The sequence below is a fragment of the Strongylocentrotus purpuratus genome, unplaced genomic scaffold (genome assembly GCF_000002235.5).
Source record: "Strongylocentrotus purpuratus isolate Spur 01 unplaced genomic scaffold, Spur_5.0 spur5_scaffold_11, whole genome shotgun sequence".
In the NCBI taxonomy this organism is placed as follows: domain Eukaryota; kingdom Metazoa; phylum Echinodermata; class Echinoidea; order Camarodonta; family Strongylocentrotidae; genus Strongylocentrotus; species Strongylocentrotus purpuratus.
Window position 1 is genome coordinate 21099323 of NW_022145596.1, and position 19869 is coordinate 21119191.

General features: G+C 37.4%; 1 protein-coding gene across 1 annotated transcript; it reads right to left on the reverse strand.

The window, feature by feature from the left end:
- Positions 1–4749: 4749 nt before the first annotated feature.
- On the reverse strand, positions 4750–15951 carry LOC753742. The gene is made up of 13 exons (XM_030980188.1): positions 15606–15951; positions 15020–15151; positions 14413–14532; positions 13686–13865; positions 13303–13489; positions 12510–12754; positions 11272–11844; positions 10449–10580; positions 9992–10111; positions 9290–9469; positions 7523–7706; positions 6808–7046; positions 4750–5388 (listed from the first exon to the last, which is right to left on the reverse strand). Exons 1-13 carry the CDS (start codon positions 15949–15951, stop codon positions 5207–5209), a joined length of 2820 nt encoding a protein of 939 aa, XP_030836048.1. The 3' UTR covers positions 4750–5206.
- Between the last annotated feature and the right edge of the window lie 3918 nt (positions 15952–19869).

The following is a 19869-nucleotide window of genomic DNA, read 5'->3' on the forward strand; positions in this document are numbered from 1 at the left end:
GAATTTCACGATTAACAAACAGAAACTAACCTACTTTTGGTAAAACTAATTTCGAACAATATTACATTTAAAATTACATTTTATTCGACTAGGGACCCAAGAGTTTGAGGCAAAGAAGAAAAATCAGTCTGTCTGCCGAGACTTCCGAGCTCGAACTACACAAATTGTGATCACTAGAGTCACTAATGGGAATGCTAATTTTAAAAAAATGTGTTGCGTATACCTTTCGAAATTCTGGTCATGTACATGTATGAACAAATTAATTTTGTGCGAATCATATGCTTGATATATTTTGAAAGTCTAAAGTGATATTTGAACTAATAAATATTGTATGAAATGAAAATTGCCTTGATTGTTTCTGTTCTCTTAATTATTATAGCCTCAAAGTAGAATGAAGCTTGATGCCAATGAGACTTCCCCCGGTACATGAACATTATTATTTTATTATTATTATTATTATTATAAGTCGATGATGGCGTTGATTATGATGATAATGGTGATGATTATGATAACGATGATGATGATGATTATTATTATAATTATCATTAATTTATTATTATTAATATAAGTTGATGATGATGATGATGTTGATGATTATGATTTTGATGGTGATTATGTTGTTTATGATGACGATAATGATGATTATTATTAGTAGTAGTATTATTAGTAGTAGTATTATTAGTTGTATTATTTTTATCATTATCATTTTCATTATTATCTAAAGGGAAAAAACCATGAATCACCCGTTTCCCGTAGGCAATGGATTAAGGCATTTTCATAATTCATGTCTGATCATGGATAAGTTATCGTTTCAATGGACACGATTATCTAATATAATGATTTAATAATAATAATTTAATTTATTTTTGATTAGTCATAGGATTGGTCGCCCATTATAGGTTCCTTACCTGAGGACGTCGTCACGTTTAAGCTCGGCCTACTGCGTTTTTTCAATTTTGAAATGATTTGTCAACTGTGTTTTTTGAAAGGTATAATTGATGTATATTATATGATATGATTATATACGTTAACATTCAGACAAGGATTGAGAGTCGAGAACGGTACAACGAATCGTCTTCTTTCTCTTAAAATTTAATGAAACGTCAAAACTTCCGCCCCCCCCCCCCCCTCCTACCCCCGCGCCCATCATGTAGTGATTCGCACGCTTTGTTAACTACCCCCCCCCCCCCCCCCAACAAAAAATAAAAATAAATAAATATTTGCGGTGTGTGCAAGTTAAACACATGTATCAGCTGACATCTTCGGCTGTCTTGTGTCTTAATTTGTTGTATAGGTTGGTTTGGCTTGTTCCCTAGTCCAGAATCTGGCCGAATTAATTTGATAATCTCCACCACAGCAACGCGATGCAACCTCCCCTACTTACTCAACGTCAGCCGAAGGTGGCGTGATCCTAAAATTAGGACGCGCGGCGTTATTTTTTTATGCGGCACAGATTGGGGCATGGCGCGTGTTAAATCTATGGGAAGTACGTTCTTTCCCTTCTGAATAGTGTCTGCACGTACGTGAGACTAGTCATGTTTATAGCTAGCGCATAAGCGCTGCGAAGAAGTTTGTATATCTATCGCGAACTATGTGTTTAGATAACATTCCTCTTCGTTTAAATTAGTTAAGTTTTATTGACTAATTATTGTGATGTTCTCCTTATTGACGTGCTGCCTCCTCTTCAGATTTCCAATTTGATTTTAATTGTTGATGTAATGATTTTCCATGCGGTAGTGGATTAAATATAACACTATTAAAAACTGACCTCTACTACTTATACTGTCTAGTACGCACACGACCAGTATTAGTCTGTAAATCAAGACCCCTTTTTAAAAAAAGCCCCAATCTGTGCCGCATAAAAAAATAACGCCGCCCGGCTTTAACAAAAGAAAACTGGGCCATAGGGCTGATGGGCGTACGAGTTCGTTGATAACGCCATCTTCGGCCACTTGAATCAAGTGTAGGAAATATAGACTTGTATTATTTTTGTTTCTCTTATCCTCAAGCGAAGTTTTTATTTCCATAATTTCAATACATATCTACAATAATTTCTCAATGATTGAGTGAAACAATACATGGGCTAAAAATTAAAGTGTACTCAACAATTCTTCCATCTTAGTATTATCTCTTTGCTAACACATTCGGTATCTTAGCAACGACTTGAAATTTTGTTTAAGTATGTGGACTAAATAGGCTTCTATTATATAACCGGCCAGATTCTAGATTTCCTGTTCCCGTTTATATTTCGCACAAAAATACGTTCACTTTGTTTCTTTGCTCTCTTATTTGCATTTAGCTTTCATAACCTAACTGATCACTGTATCAATTCTCTTCAAATTTTCATTTTCATTCCATGTATGAATTCTAGGCCTAAACAGGGGCAACATGTGACGTCATACTGGCCAAAGTTATCGAGGTTGCTGGTCCCAAACAATTTTGCTGATCCCAATCAACGGTGTGGTGATCACACTAACCCCAAAATACTGAATGTGCCCCGCTTAGGTGACGTTGCTTGAATGATTTCGCGGTGAACTTGATTGTCTGATTATCAAGATATTTATGATTGGAATTAGAAATTTGAAAAACCGTTTTCCCAACGGTTTTTATAACACTTAATTGGGTCAATCATTATAGAATAATATCCTTCTTCACTGCCTCCTCCTTCCCCAAGGTATGATCCCAGGAGATTGACATCCCAGAAAATGAAATTATCAAGACTAGGACAACCTACCCTGATGTACTGATGAAAACATTTCCATTCTATTTTTAACCGGGTCTGTTTCTTTTCCAATCTGTCGGCCTGGATAGTGAAAATGCTACTGCGTGACGGGTATGAGGTATCATTATCAAAATAGCCTAATTTTTCATGGCTTAATGATGACATAGACATGAAACAAAAAATGAATGTTACGTACCCCCCCCCCCCCCCTCTCTCTCTCTCTTTCTCTCTCTCCCTCTCTTTCTCTCTCTCTCTCTCTCTCTCTCTCTTTCTCTCTCTCTCTCTCCATCTGTAATTACTTTCCACACTGCTGAAAATCTCTTTCAAATAATGAATTAAAACCATTTTGTTTTGTTTTTCACACAATATTTATTCAAAGGAACAATTGAAAAACTAAAAAAACTAAAACACATTCCATATTTGTTCTCACTTTTAAAGCACCGCAAAATGACAATTTTAAAAACCCTCCACCCTCACTACATGTACGTGTATACTAATTTGATGGTTGATGACTCATTCCCTTTTATCGAATATCAGTTTGGAGGGTGAGCTTGGCTGAATACATCTACGCAGACAAACGAGTCGGGAGGCCGATGGATGCAGCCTCCACCCCGGGAATTATTGAATTACAGGTATTCGGGCAACGTCAACTCATATTTGGAAAGGGGGGTTGCTCTGTTTTAAAGATACTATGCCCCTTTTGCAGCCAACATCAAATTATGTAGAACTTTGCAGGAATTAAGAATATGTCATGTATGTCCTAGCTGTGAAATTTAAACGTTAGCAGTGTCCTAATATTCAAATTATGCAAGAAAACCTGTCTACTTGCTAGACTTCACTGTCAAACACTATTGATTGACTGACTGGCTTTTTTTCTTCTTTGGTATTTAACATACATATAATGAGCTGTAAAGGGTACATAAGCATTTGTCTACATCAATAACCCACTTCTTGTAATTGCCAAAATTAAACTGATTGAATCTTTGCGCAGCATAAAACGGACGACCATTCGGTACAATGGTCTGAAAATCAGATTTGACAACTAATAGTCGTTATTTTCCCACTTAAAGACATTTTCAAGCCCCTTTTTTTAGGGAAGTTCTAAATTAGTATTATCTTTCAAATCCCGTTGGAATTTAACCTTATCATTTTGGGGGCCTGCAAATAGGACATAGTACCTTTAATATATCTTGCAGTATATTGTCATGACAACAATAGTTTTCACAATACTACACTTTGAAGTTGGACACTGCAAAGTTGATATTAAGACAAGGGCCCTTAGAAAACCTTACTGTTAGATTGCAACTTTAGTGATGAATATAGATATGATTAGTACCTTCTTTAATTGACTTTGTTTTAGTTCTGAGTGAACTAAATACACACAAAAATAACCAACTTGCAAATACTACAAACATCAGTCGCTAGCAGAAATCGAGAAGCAGCACCACACAAATAAGCATCAATTTAACGTCTTGCGACTTCGTATATATACATGTAGAACAGTCAGTTACATTACTCGACATTTAACAATGATTTAAGCATGCATTATATAATACTTAAAATCAAAATTTATACACAATACATAAGTCAGCATCATCACGAACATCACGGGAAACAATAGTTATACTTCTGTAAAGTAATCAGCTGTCGGTCATTTACAATCAGGCAAGGTTTAAATTTTATCAGTTTGAGTGTCTCTCTTTTCGGGTCATGCCCTAGATATTCCTTTACCGAGAGTATGAAAATCACTTATAACCTATCTAATGTCTGAACTCCTTAGTTAAGACGTAGTGTATTTCACAATCTGATGTAATTAACGTTGTTGAATTATATTTAATTATGTTAAATTATTTTCGTTCAATGTACTTACCTTATTAGGCGCCTTGAGCATCTCTTGGGGTGGATATGTGCGCATTATAAATGTTGTTATTATTATTATTATTAACTCCGTTAATTGAATTACATTGGATTGAATTAAATTAAATTGAGTTGATTTGAATTGAATTGAATTGCTTTGAATAGAATTGAATTGATTTGAATTGAACTGAACTTAATTGAATTGGACTGAACTGATTTTAATCGGACTGAATTGGTTACATGTTTTGACCCTAAAGTTTCATTGCTTGACATTCAACAATTATTTAAAGCATGCATTATCTACTTTAATTACGAACTTCTACACAATACATAAGCTTCATCACGAACACCACAGGAAAAAAGTAATACTTCTGTTAAGTAATCAGCTGTCGGTAGTTTACAATCAGGCAAGGTTTAAATTTGATCTGTTTGATTGTCACTCTTTTCTCCTTGAATAAAATTGATTTGAAGCGAAGTAAACTGAATTTAATTGAACTGAATCGAATCGAATCGAATTAAATTGAATTGGTTACATGTTTTGACCCTAAGGATTCATTGCCTCAGGAAAAAAAGAGTGATACATTCGACGTCTCAGTTTCTTCTCATATCTTACACAATTGTTTTCATTCAGCGCGTGCAGATCGGGTCTGGTCCACTCCACTTCCCGCAGGCTAGACACGCCCTCTGCGGCTGACCAACCAGGTTGTATCCCCCAAGGCACTCGAAGAACGTGGTGCTACCCATCCCGAACTGTGTGGAGTCGGCCTTTGTGTGGATGTCCGGCTCGCTACAGCGCATCGTCCAGTCCTCTATTGGAGAAACAAGTGTGAATTATTTCATCAGAAAATCTTCTACCATCATTTCTACCAAGACTAGGCTACTGTGGAAGGAACTTGAATTAGCAACCGGCACTGCAGTCAGTCATTACATCAATAACAAATAGCCTCGATGATGAATACGCATGGCAAAAAATATCCATGATAATATATTTCCTCAATCTACATGTAAATAACCTACTCGTCTATACTCAAACTTTGGCATCCAGAACAAAACCAAGAAACTTCCCAAAATGAGAATACCTTTTAAAAAAATGTAAGCGCTTTGGTCAGTAAATGGTAGAGCATTTTTTAGGAAAATGTGTTTGTTACTCTCGTTATTTTAAATTTATTTAAATCATTATCATTATCATTATTATGAGTAGTAGTCGTAGTATTAGTAGTATAATTCTAAAATGTTATTTCATAATATTATAATCCATAGTTAAGATCGGTTGATCATCCTTCCTCCTCGAAAATCAATGATCTAACATGAAAACATTTGTATTGTTTTTTAATGATACAAATCTTCTGGGATCTACAAACGCAATCTACCAGAAGCTTCCATAAATAAACATATTCTTCTGTTCTGTTTGGGGCGGGGGTGGTGTTATAACGATTTTACATACGTGTATCAATCAGATGTGTTTAAAGGGAAATCCAAACTTATATAGAGGAAAGCAGAACAATCTGAGAAGTAGACCGATGAAAGTTTGAATGAAAATCACGACCCCTTGATCAAACATCCAATTAATAATTCGTATAAACTTAGTGATTTCATATTTAAAACATTCATGACTTTATTATTATTTTTTGTCTGCTTTCATAGCAAATTAACTTTTTACAGCAACAGCAACAGAACTCGGCTCGTATAGATTCGGGGATCACAACACATCTTCGGCTCGTCCAGAATCTGGCCGTTTCTGCAACCAGCCAAAGATGGCGTTATGAGCGTTATGAGCGAACTCGTACGCCCAGGTCCAGGATTTGTTTTCGCCGGGCGCCCGACTTCGAGGATCACGCCATCTTCGGCTGGCAACAAGTAAGTATAGTAGAAAGAGATGATTAAAGATCGCATTGCGTTGGTGAAGATCGTTAAAATTAAATAGGCCAGATTCTAGACTCATCTTCGCCTTGCAGAACGTCCGGGGAGATTGCGGTGATGTGTATATTTTTGTTTAAATCCCCCACTGCACTAATTTTAGCTACTTGCGCCCTCTATATAGTCAACAATGCCTAAGCGGTACCCGTTAATCCCACACGATGCCCTTTTCCTTATGTTAATTGAGAGCTGATTTGATGAGATAACCACCTGTCAGTGACCTTGCAGGGAGGTCTATGCCCAACTTGTGCAGAGGGGCTTAAAATGAAATCGACCTGATCCTGGACTAATCCATGTGAGGATCACCTTACCTCTGACTACGATGACAACCTGTTCGCATCGCCCAGTCTCGGTCTGGTCTTGCGGCCTCAACACCTGAGTATTTTCTGGACAGTACGTGGTACCACCGAGTTCGCCAATCCTGAACTTTGGTTTCTTAGAACAGGGCGATGAAACCCTGACCTGACCGCCCATCTTAAAATGGGTGCAGGTTTGCCCCTCCCCGCTGGTCACACTCGTCGAGGTGTAGGAGAAATCGACGCCATGAACCCTTGGAAGGAAGAAAAAGAGAATCCATAAATATTATCGTTTATCAATATTTGTATCATTCTTATTATTGGCCTAAAAAATTCATACATTGTACATAAACAAACAAACAAAGGAACTTATTCCAAATAGATATAAAAGGGTGCCTTTTATGTACTTTTTCTTCTCTGATGGTCAACAGTAGTCGTCACCACAACATAGACATAAGAATATTTCAAGATATTTTTGTTAAAAGTTGTTAAAAAGAAACATACCATATCTTTGAAGATATGCACAATATTATTTGGGTATCTATTCCCTGTCATTAATCTACATTTGCCATACTCCACCCAGATGAGGTAAATGGGTAACCGGTAGGAAGAATTTCTAATTGTATGATTGCAGGACCCTCGATGAGAACAGTATGAATACTGATGAAGCTACCCTTAGTAAACAAGACATATTATTATTATTATCATCATGATAAACATCATATCTTACTCGACAGGGACGAAACTGGCGACCCGTTTGCAGTTCTTCTCGTAGCACGTCTTGATGATCAGACAGGATGTCTCTGGCCAGGGTTGGATGGCGCTCCACCATGTGAAATGACGGGCCTGGAAGCTCCACACTAGCTCTCCGGCCTTATTCTTCAACTTACCGATGCCATCTTCTTTCCAAGTGCCTGCATACAAAGAATACATAAACATGAGAAAAGGAAATATTATAGGAGATTTAATTACATGTACAAAGAACACTTGTCATTCGTTGCTTCGTGCAAGAAGTACAAGTAAAGTCTGAACGTTAACACGTTATAAAGAACGGAATCACAATGGACCGGTTTGCTCCCGTATTCAGATTTGTATGCACATTTTTTTTTAACAAACTAGTTGTTCTTGAAAAAATGAAAGCTTTCCCAAGGCTTGTCCGACACAGCAACACATAATGTATGCAGACGGGATTCCAAGTATTTTAATTAATTCATTAATGACAGGTTATTGGAATAACTCGTCACGAGGACCCCAGAAACATTTTTAAAAGTGCAACATTGATGGATTATTTTATATGGGGACTTTGCTCTTACAAGCCCAGCTTTTCTAAGGTCTCCACTTTCTTTCATTTGGATTATATATCGACTTAAAATTGCACTTAAATTGTTTTTTCTTATGCTTTTTTTGTTGTTCTATTATTATATGTAAAAATGTTGTGAAAGAAAGAAATAAAATGAACCTTGAACCTTGAACCTAGAAAAGCAAAATCTATTAATTTGAATAATTATCTTAATAAACCAGTCTATTTCTTTTTGTTCTCATCGCTGAGGAAATATTTGCAATTTTAAATCATGAAGATCATGAGCTTCTAATACAATAGTTAGTCATTTTAATCCTTGCTGCGTGCTTGCCCGACATAGCATGGAACGATGTATGACAACTGTCTTCTGATTATTACAATACCTCGCAACATGTGTAGTCGATAATTTTTCATTTGAAGCTTCCATGATAAACTTTGTTATATATTTTGTGAACTAGTTCAGTTGATGATTGGGGTTTGAGGGGGGGCGCTGCACAAAGAACACATTCCCCCACCCCCGCCAAATTACATCAGCCACGCCTTCAATACATATATCAGAGTTTATACGAAACAAAACAAAACTAAGCAACAAACAAAATGTACCTGTGGGCACCCCCCCCCCCCCTCTACTGAAGTAAAAATAACATGTAGGGCACTGTTTTATCAATAACAAGTGTCGTATTTCTATTTGAGTTACTTAGGATTTCTGTAGCTTATTCTCACAACAGTAAAAACAAAATATAGTAACTTGTTATAGATATAGAAATGTATGAAAATAGACTGGGCTCTGTTTCATAAAACATTTCGTCAATAACAAGTGCCACAGTTCTATGACGCATCTGCTTGTAGCCAATTAACTGCAAAGATGTATCTTGTTATTGATAACAAGTTTTATGAAACGGGCGCAGGTCTATGAGAGAAAATGTCGGTCTATCGTATTCGTAGATACGAGGAGGGAAAATGCTGATCTGTCGTAGATAAAATCACTGCATGCGTTTATACAGAGACGGAGAATGTATAATTGGCCATTGAATCTGAAACTGAATAATTTTAAATACATTGTTAATAGGGGTCATAGAAGCGCTCTTACATATTTCTTTATGATTTAAAATGTTTAAAAGTAATATTTTTCCAGATTCCTCCCCCCCCCCCAAAGAGAGCGTTGTCTTTTCATTTTCAGAGCTACTTAACTCTTACCTGTCATTTTATCAAAGTACCAGGCTGGGATTTTGGTTCCATGATGGGCGCCTCTCGGCTTCCTATCGAGAGGAAATACGGCGTTGAATGGCAGCACGACGTCGACAAGATCATCGGTCTCCGCGTTGACCACCGTCACTTCGGCCATCGAAAAGGCCTCTAGTCCGGTCAATTTCATACCTTGATTAGGAGAAGAAAAAGATTTGTTGGTATATGAGGAAAAGATTTTCCTAAAATAAACCTATTAAATACAGTTTGAATAGCACTGTGCATCACACATTACGTACTCTGAAATGACTTCTATGGGTATTGAAATTGCCCCGAGTTTAATCTGTGACAGTCTGTGTGACCGTGTTGAACGAAGAATGCTAATATTGTACTGTTTCACTCCTCATTCGTGAAAATTTGCAAGGATGTTCGTGTACCACAATAACGATCAACAATAAATTGGTTGATAACTATTTACGAGGCGGTAGGGTACTGAAAAGTCGTAATTACGTGGAAATAACCAATATTCGGTCAACCACCATTTATATATTCCGGCCGGAAGATGGTTTATTATATTTGTTTGTGTATCTTGAAATCAGATGACAAAAAGACGCCGCCACTTTGATCCCCCATCGTGTCAAAGGTTTATGCTCGCTCGCTTCGGTTTCTCAACAAAGAAAGAAGTATCAGTAAAAAAACAAAAAAATGGCTCACCGTCTGGTGATTCTGTTGCACCAATCAGCTCAGGAACTTCTTTCAATTCAGTTGGATGACTTGTATGCACACCGGAGAATCTAACCTCGACGACACTCCCATCTGTGACGTTCAAACTCCCTGTAAGTTATGCACATTGCGAAATAAAAAAATGATTAAGGTTATATGTTTTGCCCGCCTGGGTACCTGCCACTGGAACCAAGATACCATACTTTGTCGTGTGATGTTCTTGTTTTTTTTCCTTTTAATCTTTTTCTTCTTCTTTAACTTCATATTTCTAAACAATCATAATCAACAACAAAATATTTTACAATTAAAAAAAAAAACATACAAAAAAAAATCGATAACATTAATTTGCTACAAAATTTGCTACACTTATCTAGAGCGGACATACGAACACATTTGATGGCCAAAGTCTGGAATTCGATTAGAACATTGTTTGTGAATCTTTTTTTACCTGCTGGGATGTCGAGTCTGTAAGGAATTTTGTGTTCAGGATGTCTGAACTCTACAGAATGGTCCTCCTCAGACATCCAGACGAATTGCTCCGTGAACGAGTGCTTATGAATCAAGATTGGAAGAACATTTTCTGAAAGAAAGAACATGAAATCGAATATTTGACTTAATATTAAAGGAATGGCATACTGCCTATATGCTAGTTTGGTTCCACTTTCTCAGCCCTGTTGTTGATTTATGTTTTGGTTTGTTCTAAATATTTCCCTTGTCTTGCCACAAAGATAATAATCCCTTATTCCTATGATGTTGAACCGTATTTTATTTAGAGCACTTAAGGGATCTGGCATTAGGACGTTATTGCGACCTCAATCACTTTAACAGTACTCTCTTTGCGTCCTCGACACAAAGGGGCGTAGTTATGCGAAACAACCTTCTAATCATCTCCCTAAAGCAACATAATGTGTGCATCCTCATTCCATGTTCGTATGAGACACTGCAGTGGAGAAACAACTAATCGCCGTATTAGAGCCCGTTAGAAATTAGTCGTCATTTTGATGAGAGAGTTAGATGATAAACGCAGTCATTATGACCGTCCATGAGCAAATAAGGACAACAGAGCGCCGTTGACGCAACGCGAAGTTAACAGGGTTTTTGGACTCTCTGCTACCTTCAATGTTACTATATTTTCACTCAGTAAGAGTTTGAAGGAAATCGAGATTTCATTGCACTGGCTGATCGTGGAACCAGCCTAATGACGTTGATTGTCAATCCACGATAGTGTTACACAAGGTTTGTTTCCATTCATTATCAAAGTGCATACTTACTCACTCCTGGTTGGAAGCAGTAGGTGAATGATGTCTCCAGATACCCCGTCTTGGAGGCCACGACGATGACGGGCTCGTCTAAGGGTATATCCAGCAAAGCAAGGCCGTCCCCGGTGGTGTAAGCAGTGATCAACGAGTCATTCACCGTCGAGGAGTTCGTCATGGATGAGTTCCCTGTCGACGAGTTCGTCATCGAGGAATTCGTCATTGACGAGTCCGTCATCGAGGTATTCGTCATCGAGGAATTCGTCATCGAGGAAATCGTCATCGAGGAATTCGCCATCGACGAGTTTGTCATTGAGGAATTCGTAATCGGGGAGATCGTCGTTGTCGTCACGGGGAAAATTTCGATGGCCGGTCTGATTATCCGAACCTGTACGTTAGGGAGCAAAGCCTGCTGGGTCGAACCGTCCATGGTCAACACGGTAAGTCCGGTCGGAGGGGGAGTAGGGGGAAGGGTGGTGGGTGTGGTCTGGGGAATGGTTGTCGCCGGTTCTAAAGTTGTTGTCGGAGCTGGCTGTGTTGTAATCATTGGTTTAGAGGTTTTGGATGGCTCCGTGGTGGCCGAGGGATCTGGAGTTGTTTAAATTTCATGATAAGTAGTTGGTTCAAGATTAAACGTTCGGTCGGAGGTCGTCAGGGTTATTGTTGTTGCAGGTAATTGTTGTAGGAGGCAGGGCATGTGCGAGAGAGAGAGGTAGTAGCAGCCACACATGACACCAAAGGTGTAGATGTTGGAGATGTTGTGCGCGGGATAGTAAGAATTAAAAGAAGAACATGGGAAATATTAAGTGAAATCATGGAAGGTTTCGAATTGCATACATGTACGTTCTTGCATCACCCTAACATTTCTTATATGTGATTTTTTTCTACAAAACGAAGAAAAGAAGACAATCAACATTGATATTAGCATTTGCTTCGTAGGTATATTTAGTTCCCTGCATTCCTGGGTGATTGCAGACACTGAAATTATGATTCAACACAGGAAGTTTAACAAAACTGCTAAATCTTCTTGTATCATTGATCTAAGTAAGAATCGGCAACGATCATGATGATCCTAGGATATTGTGTATTAAAATCTTCTTTTCTGGGTCCATTATGCAACCGCTCATGAAAATCTCCACGAGATAAACAAAAATCGACTTCATGATCCCTCACCCACTCCCTGCCCTAATGAATCAGTTTTAAGTAGATGAAGATATAGCGCTATTCTTTTTTGAAACTGGGCGTAGTTTTACCTCTTAACACGAGGACGACCTCTTCGCACTGCCCCATCTGAGCCTGACCCGGCGGTCTGAGCACCAGCGTATCGTACTCCAGAGGGCAGGACGAGCCACTTACGGGGTTACCTGCAACCAGCTTGGTCTTCCGAGAAAAGGGGGACGAAATCCTGACGTTGCCCCCCATTTTAAATTGGGCACATGTCCGCCCCTCTCCGCTGGACACAGTTGAGGACGAATAGGAGAAGTCGACGCCATCGACCCTGGGGAGGAGGAAGTAGTGACAACCTTGAAATTTCGTCTACTCCTGCAAACACAGGGTAGCACTGGCAAGGAAAAATAATTTTTCTGATAGACGACCTAACTTTGTTTTTTATCAGTAGTACAGTTGTACAGGTTCTTCTTTATGGCATTGTCACTTTCTAGGATAGTACGTGTATCTTTAATATGTGGAACAAAGTTCTTATTCTGAGTGGTTATTAGTTTGCCGCCCGATCCCCAAAAATATGCAGTTTCTTTCACATTTTGCCATGTAATAAGACTAACTGAACCGGTATGATTAAACTTCCCCTATTGTGTCTAGGTGCAATTGTGGGCACACAAACAGACATTAATACTTAATCGGTAGAGAAGAATAAATTATTAAACATTTTTGACGTATAAGGTAGAAATGTTACTATTCCAAAGTAATCATGGTAAATAACATTTGATTAATGATACTTAGGGCCTAGACATTGGCTGAAATTCCATCTTCTCCTCTTCTAAATCTTTCAACAATCTTATTAAATAGAGAAAAAGAGGATTGTCCTACTCGACGGGGGTGAAGCTGGCGATTTGTAGGCATTTCTGGTCGTAGCACGTCTTCACGATGATGCAAGAGGTTCCCGCCCAGGGCTGCATAGCACCCCACCAGGTAAAATGCCTTGCCTCGAAGCTCCACACCGGCTCTTTAAACCGATCAAGTCTCACTTTGCCAACGCCTCCTTTCCTCCAAACGCCTGCAAAACAAGCAAAGGTTGTTGTTTTTATAACATTTTTAAAGTACAGAAGTCCTCAATTATTCTTGAATGATGTTGATATATGGGTCTGCACACGCATGGGACATCATAATTTAGTTCAAAACTTCCAACTTTTGCTAGTTATTGATTGGTATTTGGATCAGTCAACCTTCTTTGAAGAAAAATGATTTCGTACCTGTCGTTTTATCAAAGTACCACGCTGGTATGCGACTCCCTTGACGAGTACCCCGGGGTTTTCGGCTAAGAGGGAACTCGGCTTCGAATGGCAGCATAAGATCGACTGGTTGTTCGTTGTCCATATTGACCACTGTCAGCTCAGCCATAGAGAAGACTGCTAAGCCTATTAGTGTGGTTCCTAAAGTTGAAGAGCAATTTATATTGGTCACTACATTTGAGGGCGGGATCACTTACACCCCCCCCCCGGGGGGTATTTATTTGTTGTTATTACTATTATGATTAATATTATTTTAGTTCTTATATCTTTATCGTCATAATTATTGTTATCAACATTATTATCATAATCAGCATTATCATTCATTGAGTAACCCCCAACAATAGCCCGTTCTATATTACAAGTGTAACTTTTCATATTAAAAAGATACTCCTCTCAACTACCCTGCGATGATATATATAATACATATATATGTATATATATATATATATATATATATATACAAATGACTGTACAGATCGTTATCGGCATAAAACAAACGATTATTCATTAAAAAAAGCATTCATAAAAAGTTCTGCCAGAAAGAAAAAATATGTCTTATATAATCAAGCTGTATTTATTTAAAGGACCCATCAGTCCGTTCAGTGCTGCAGTACGTATCTCGATAATTAAGGAAAACCATTGTCCTTCAATAACGTCCATCTCTGTGTCGGGTGAAAGTGTTGCTTACCTTCCGATGAGTCTACAGCTCCAATGAGCTCAGGAGCCTGCCTCAGTTCGGATGGATTACTCGTATCTACATCCTGGAACTTAAACTCAACACGGCTCTGCTCCGGAGTATCAAGACTGCCTAACAATATAACAAAAACAAACAAAAAACTAAACAAACCAACATCAAACAAAAATTATGCTACCAAGGTATATTAAACTGATGTTAGCAAACTTGAACCATTTCTAACAAGTGTTCTCATATCCACTTCTCCTCGATGATTATGCTTCTAGATGATCATGCTGAAGTAATATAGAGCGTACGTTAATTATGTCCTGCATTTAACATCATAAACAAATATGTTGAAATACGTTGAAATGTCTAAATTATGTGACTGGCTACTTATGATCAACTATGTTTACTACTTTACTCGAAACTGCTTAGGATATCGAGCTAATCTTGCTGAGTATTAACCAAATATGTCTAGCGGTGTGACATTTTGCATTACGACTGGCATGTGAGCCATATTTCATGATTTGTGTGGTAGGGAACATTTTGTTTAATCGCATTAGATTTGCTATAGAATTTCGTCACTACGGAATTTCCAAGAATTTGATGACTTCGTTACCTGCTGGAATTTCAAAACTGTACGGAATGCCTTTAAATCTTGGCCTGAACTCCACCAGACGATCAAGCCCCGACATCCAAGTGATCTCCTTCCTCATCGAGTGCTTCTGCATCGAGATGGTATGAATGTTTCCTGAAACGAACAGACAGGGAAATCATCAAACTTTATTTTTCGGTTTAGTTTATTGGGGCTCACTAGCCACGATCTGCCAGCGTAAAAGCTGTTGCCCTCCCTTCATATTAAACTGATGCAAATTTTATTGTCGATTTTGTATAGTTTGTAGATATCAAGATGATGAATGAATAATGAATAACGAATAAAGTCATCTTCACTGAAGACGCTTCTTCTGCTTCTTCTGTTTACAAACACCCTTGATACAATTTTTTTCCTTTCATTCTTCTTCCTAGTCATGTAGTGAAAGCATATTCCCATATTCTAATTGTATCAACATGATCGATCCGCATCAAGATATCATTAAGACAAACATCATGCCCTCTAATCATGACAAAGGTGATACTTATCCTTTTTGTATTACGTAATAAAGAGGTGTTTAAATAACAAGTTTTGCAAATAAAATTGTACTCACTCTCTTCAGGTTTTAAACGGTAAGTCGATGACGTATCCAGGTATCCCTTCTTGGAAGCGACTATGATGAGCTGTTCGGCTGTCGCGATGTCCGCCCACATCGTACCATTCGCGTCGGTCGACGAGTTTGCGATCATCACGGACCCATCTTGGACAGTTAGTCTTATTATCCGAATTTCCACGTCAGCCAATGGGACTTCAAAGGCCGAACCATCCCTGGTCAACACGGTAAGTCCTAAAGGTGCGGGCAACGAAATCATCGTCGTCAAAGGCCACTCTTGAGCAGTTTGTCGGACTTTGCGAACCTTGACGTCAGACAGCAGAGCGTCCTGTGCCAAGTTGTCCATGATGAGCAAATTAAACCAAATCGGAACCGGTGTGATAGAACGAGTTGTGAGTATTGCAGAAAAAGGTTGAGAAGTTACCGTTGTCAACGCCCTGGGCTTCGGAGTTAATGCAAGCTCTTGGGTTGTTTGTGTTTCATTACTTGTAGTAAGTCCATGTATGTTAGCTGGTTTCAAAGGTGCTTTCGCGGTCGACGTTGCTGTAGCATGTTGCAAAGGTGGCAGCGAGGTTGTTGCAACCGCCATTGCTGTTGTAGGTTGTGTTGATGTTGGACATGCTGTTTTGAAAATAGATAACCAGGAATTAAACTATTACCAATGGCTATCCAATCGCACGAATGTAAAACCATGCATTTCCTTTCATCTGCCCTGCACTTATATCTTTCAAAAAAAATATGACATAATTTCACTCAACTCACAGTACGACAATACACCTGACGGTGGCCTGTACTAAAACTGAAGGAGAAGAAGAAGAAGAACTCAACTTATCATATATGAAGATGTATAAGAAAGGAGATTTAAATATATAATCATCATTGCTACTGGGAAGAAGCGTTTGGAAAATTAAAAAAGAATGGATTTTAAAGTCTCAGTCTCATCGTTTTATAAAAATCCTCTTCGCTCTGTTAAACTGTAATGATTTTTGTTTATTTGTTATGTTTTTGTAATAAGGAAAATTCACACTTTTTGTTTTGCTCTGTTCTTTTGTGAAGGGCAGATATATAAAAAAAAAATTGTGTAAATGTTTTTATCGGAGTTCCGCATATAGCTGAGGAAGCATGACACAATGTCATTACACATCTGTGTTCTAATTTGATAACAATAATAAGCTGCAATCAACTATCAAGCATTAGCCAATCAGAAGAAGAAAAATATGTCATCACTCGCGATTATTAATCACAGCTTCCAGTAGAATGAATTTCGTCAAATGGGCAATGTTTCCGAACGGCATTTGATTTAATAGTATATATGGTAATAATGTAGCAACAACGTTCTCTTCTTTTGCTTTAGATCTCTTTAACCTCTTGAAATAATGGACAAAATAAGACTTTCTTGTTTTTCATTTTCATCACAATATTTATTTAAAGAAACAATTGAAAAGACATTGCATAGATTTCCAGTTTAAACACACGATTAACATATTAACATTTCATCATCATAATTAATCTACAGTCAGATGTATGGTAACACGGGTGACACAGTGGTAAACAAATCATTATATCAACAACAAAAATATGCCAACTTATGAATGACACTGGTGCATTTGTTACCGAATTCATTTATTTATTACGAAGGCAAGTCCAGGTTATTTGGTCGTTTGCTATCCCATACGTTACCAAAAATAATGGAAACTGTCACTGTCCTTGATATCACCTGAAAATCGAGTTTCGTAAAAATCAAATATCAAACATCGAATATCGAACACAAACAAATTGTATACCTCATATGTTGTATTTGATACCAGATATTTGATATTCGACTTTACGAAACTCGAATTGCATTCTTACTATGTACTTAATTGCTTATCAATTTGATAAATGCACAATTCATATCTAGATCACAACCTTATTTCTTTCTTTCCCCTCTTGTATTTCCTTAATCTTACGGTTAGCATTGGCATTTTTTTCTTGAGCCTTTAAAATATATCGATCACCTTATATGCGGTGTGTTTTATGCATGACAACATAACACATTTCCGTCGACGTGGACAATAAATACATTGAATTGAATTGAAATGATCCAAACTCTAGTAAGGCCATCATATTCATAATCATTATTATCTGAAATACTTAAATCGTGATGTATTCGGTGACATAAAGGATACAATATCATGGACTTGACAATCAATACATACCCAGTGAATTATAATTATTCACTGCTTGCATTTTATGACTTGGGGGGATAAACGTGTAATACGAATCTCTAATTTGAAGGTAGAACCTGCCGAATGCAAACTTAGGTGAATAAAAATCGTATTCAAATCGATATAATTATATGCAAAATAGGAGAATTCGAAATAATTGTTTTCTCAAAAAATACTTTACAACTCGCAAAGGATCTGAACTCTTCATTTTTGAATAGGTAATGACCAATTCCAAACAGGCGGAAACAGAATGACATTGTTTCTCTCTGCATGGCATAAATTAAATTTCTACTTATTATCAATTGCAGGGTCTACTGATAAACTTGCTATCATACAAGTTTTTAAGACACCACTTTGTTTAATACACAAAATGCCTTAATTTACCACAGTCGTAAATGGCCATTGCGATCATTTTTATTCGATCTTTGTCGGTCAGGGCCCCGTTGCATACAACTTACCATTGATGGTAATTTTGCAATCAATGGCAAGTACCATGTTAACAGGGCTCAACAGCCAATCAACATCAAGGTTTCCATGGTAGTTACCATTGATGGCAAAGTTACCATCAATGGTAAGTTTTGTGCAACCGGGCCCTGGTTTCGGTCTCTATGGTGTTACTGAGGTACTACAAATCAACACAAGGAATACCAATAGAAAATATAACCAGATACACCGATTCTGAACATGATTTCTTAAAATGACAAGTATGGTTAATTATAAGAATTGATTATTTAGCAATATGTTTAAAATATGAAATTTTGTTAAGACACATTGGTAAATCAGAATGATCAAATGACAAAAATATTGACGATATATCATAATCATTATTTTCTTCATGGTTAGCCATCCTCACGATAATAGCCATATCAGAAGCATTTTTTTTTTTTTTTAATTTCCTAGCATGCACTTACGAGTACTCTTATACACAAGTTTCACACAAAACATACATTATATTTATATTTAACACTTTGTAAAATTTAAAATAATTCAATTTCAGTAACACTTTATCAACATCTTTATCATCACAGAAGTCCATCCATCAGATTATAATCATGACAAACAGGCAAGATATATATATATTACACCACGTTGCAATTTCAATATTTACAAAATGCAACATTTCTTTAAATACCATATAATTTCCCCCAAACGAGGAGAAATTCACCATCAGTTGTATTGATATTATTAAGAATAGAATATGATACTAATTTCAGCCACAAAAAAACTACATCGGAAAAGATAGAAAGAGGGGACAAACGGGACTTGTAAAGACTTTCGAAGAGATATTATAGACCAGAATAGACAGACTGACAACGTGAAAGATATAACGAAAGGAAATAAACTTGTGTGTCAGGTGAATTGGAAGGGTCACTAATTTACAAAACTACTGCAGCTACAGGGTACATATTTTGTATAATAATAATGTTAAACCTAATAGACTAGTCCGTCTATTTCACAATATACATGGATGTATATAGAATAGTAATACTTGGCTTTGCAGTATAAAATAAGCACCATTTTAGGCATGCACAGAACGTCATCAACTAATAATCACACTCATACAATATCAAGAAACGTCTGGTGACAGCTTTTTTTGTCAGAGGTAATATGTAAGTCTGAAAAACAAATGTTACAGCCACTGTAAATGTTTTAAAAATCAAAAGATGCACAGCTTTTTTTCCATACTATCCACTATTTCATTTTCCATCAAATACGCTTTGGTAACCAGATAATGGTTCTAACATTAGTCTGCCCTTCCAATGTTAATATCGTCGCACATCTTCGGTGTGTATTGTCAGGTTCTTTATAATACGTGTTCCGACCGAATTTGCGTCATCAAATCAAGCACACAGTTGTTGTCCATGACAAGGCAGCCAGCGAATATACAGAGGAAGAACTGTCTTCGACGATATCAAGATGATACAAATACATCTGGAAACATCACTCTCCACGGAGTCATGTCAATATCAAAGATTCTTGAACAGGGTTTTTCGATTCAGCTCGAAACAACACTTACATCTAGCGTCCGTTAATTCTTTTCATTGCGATGTCCCCAC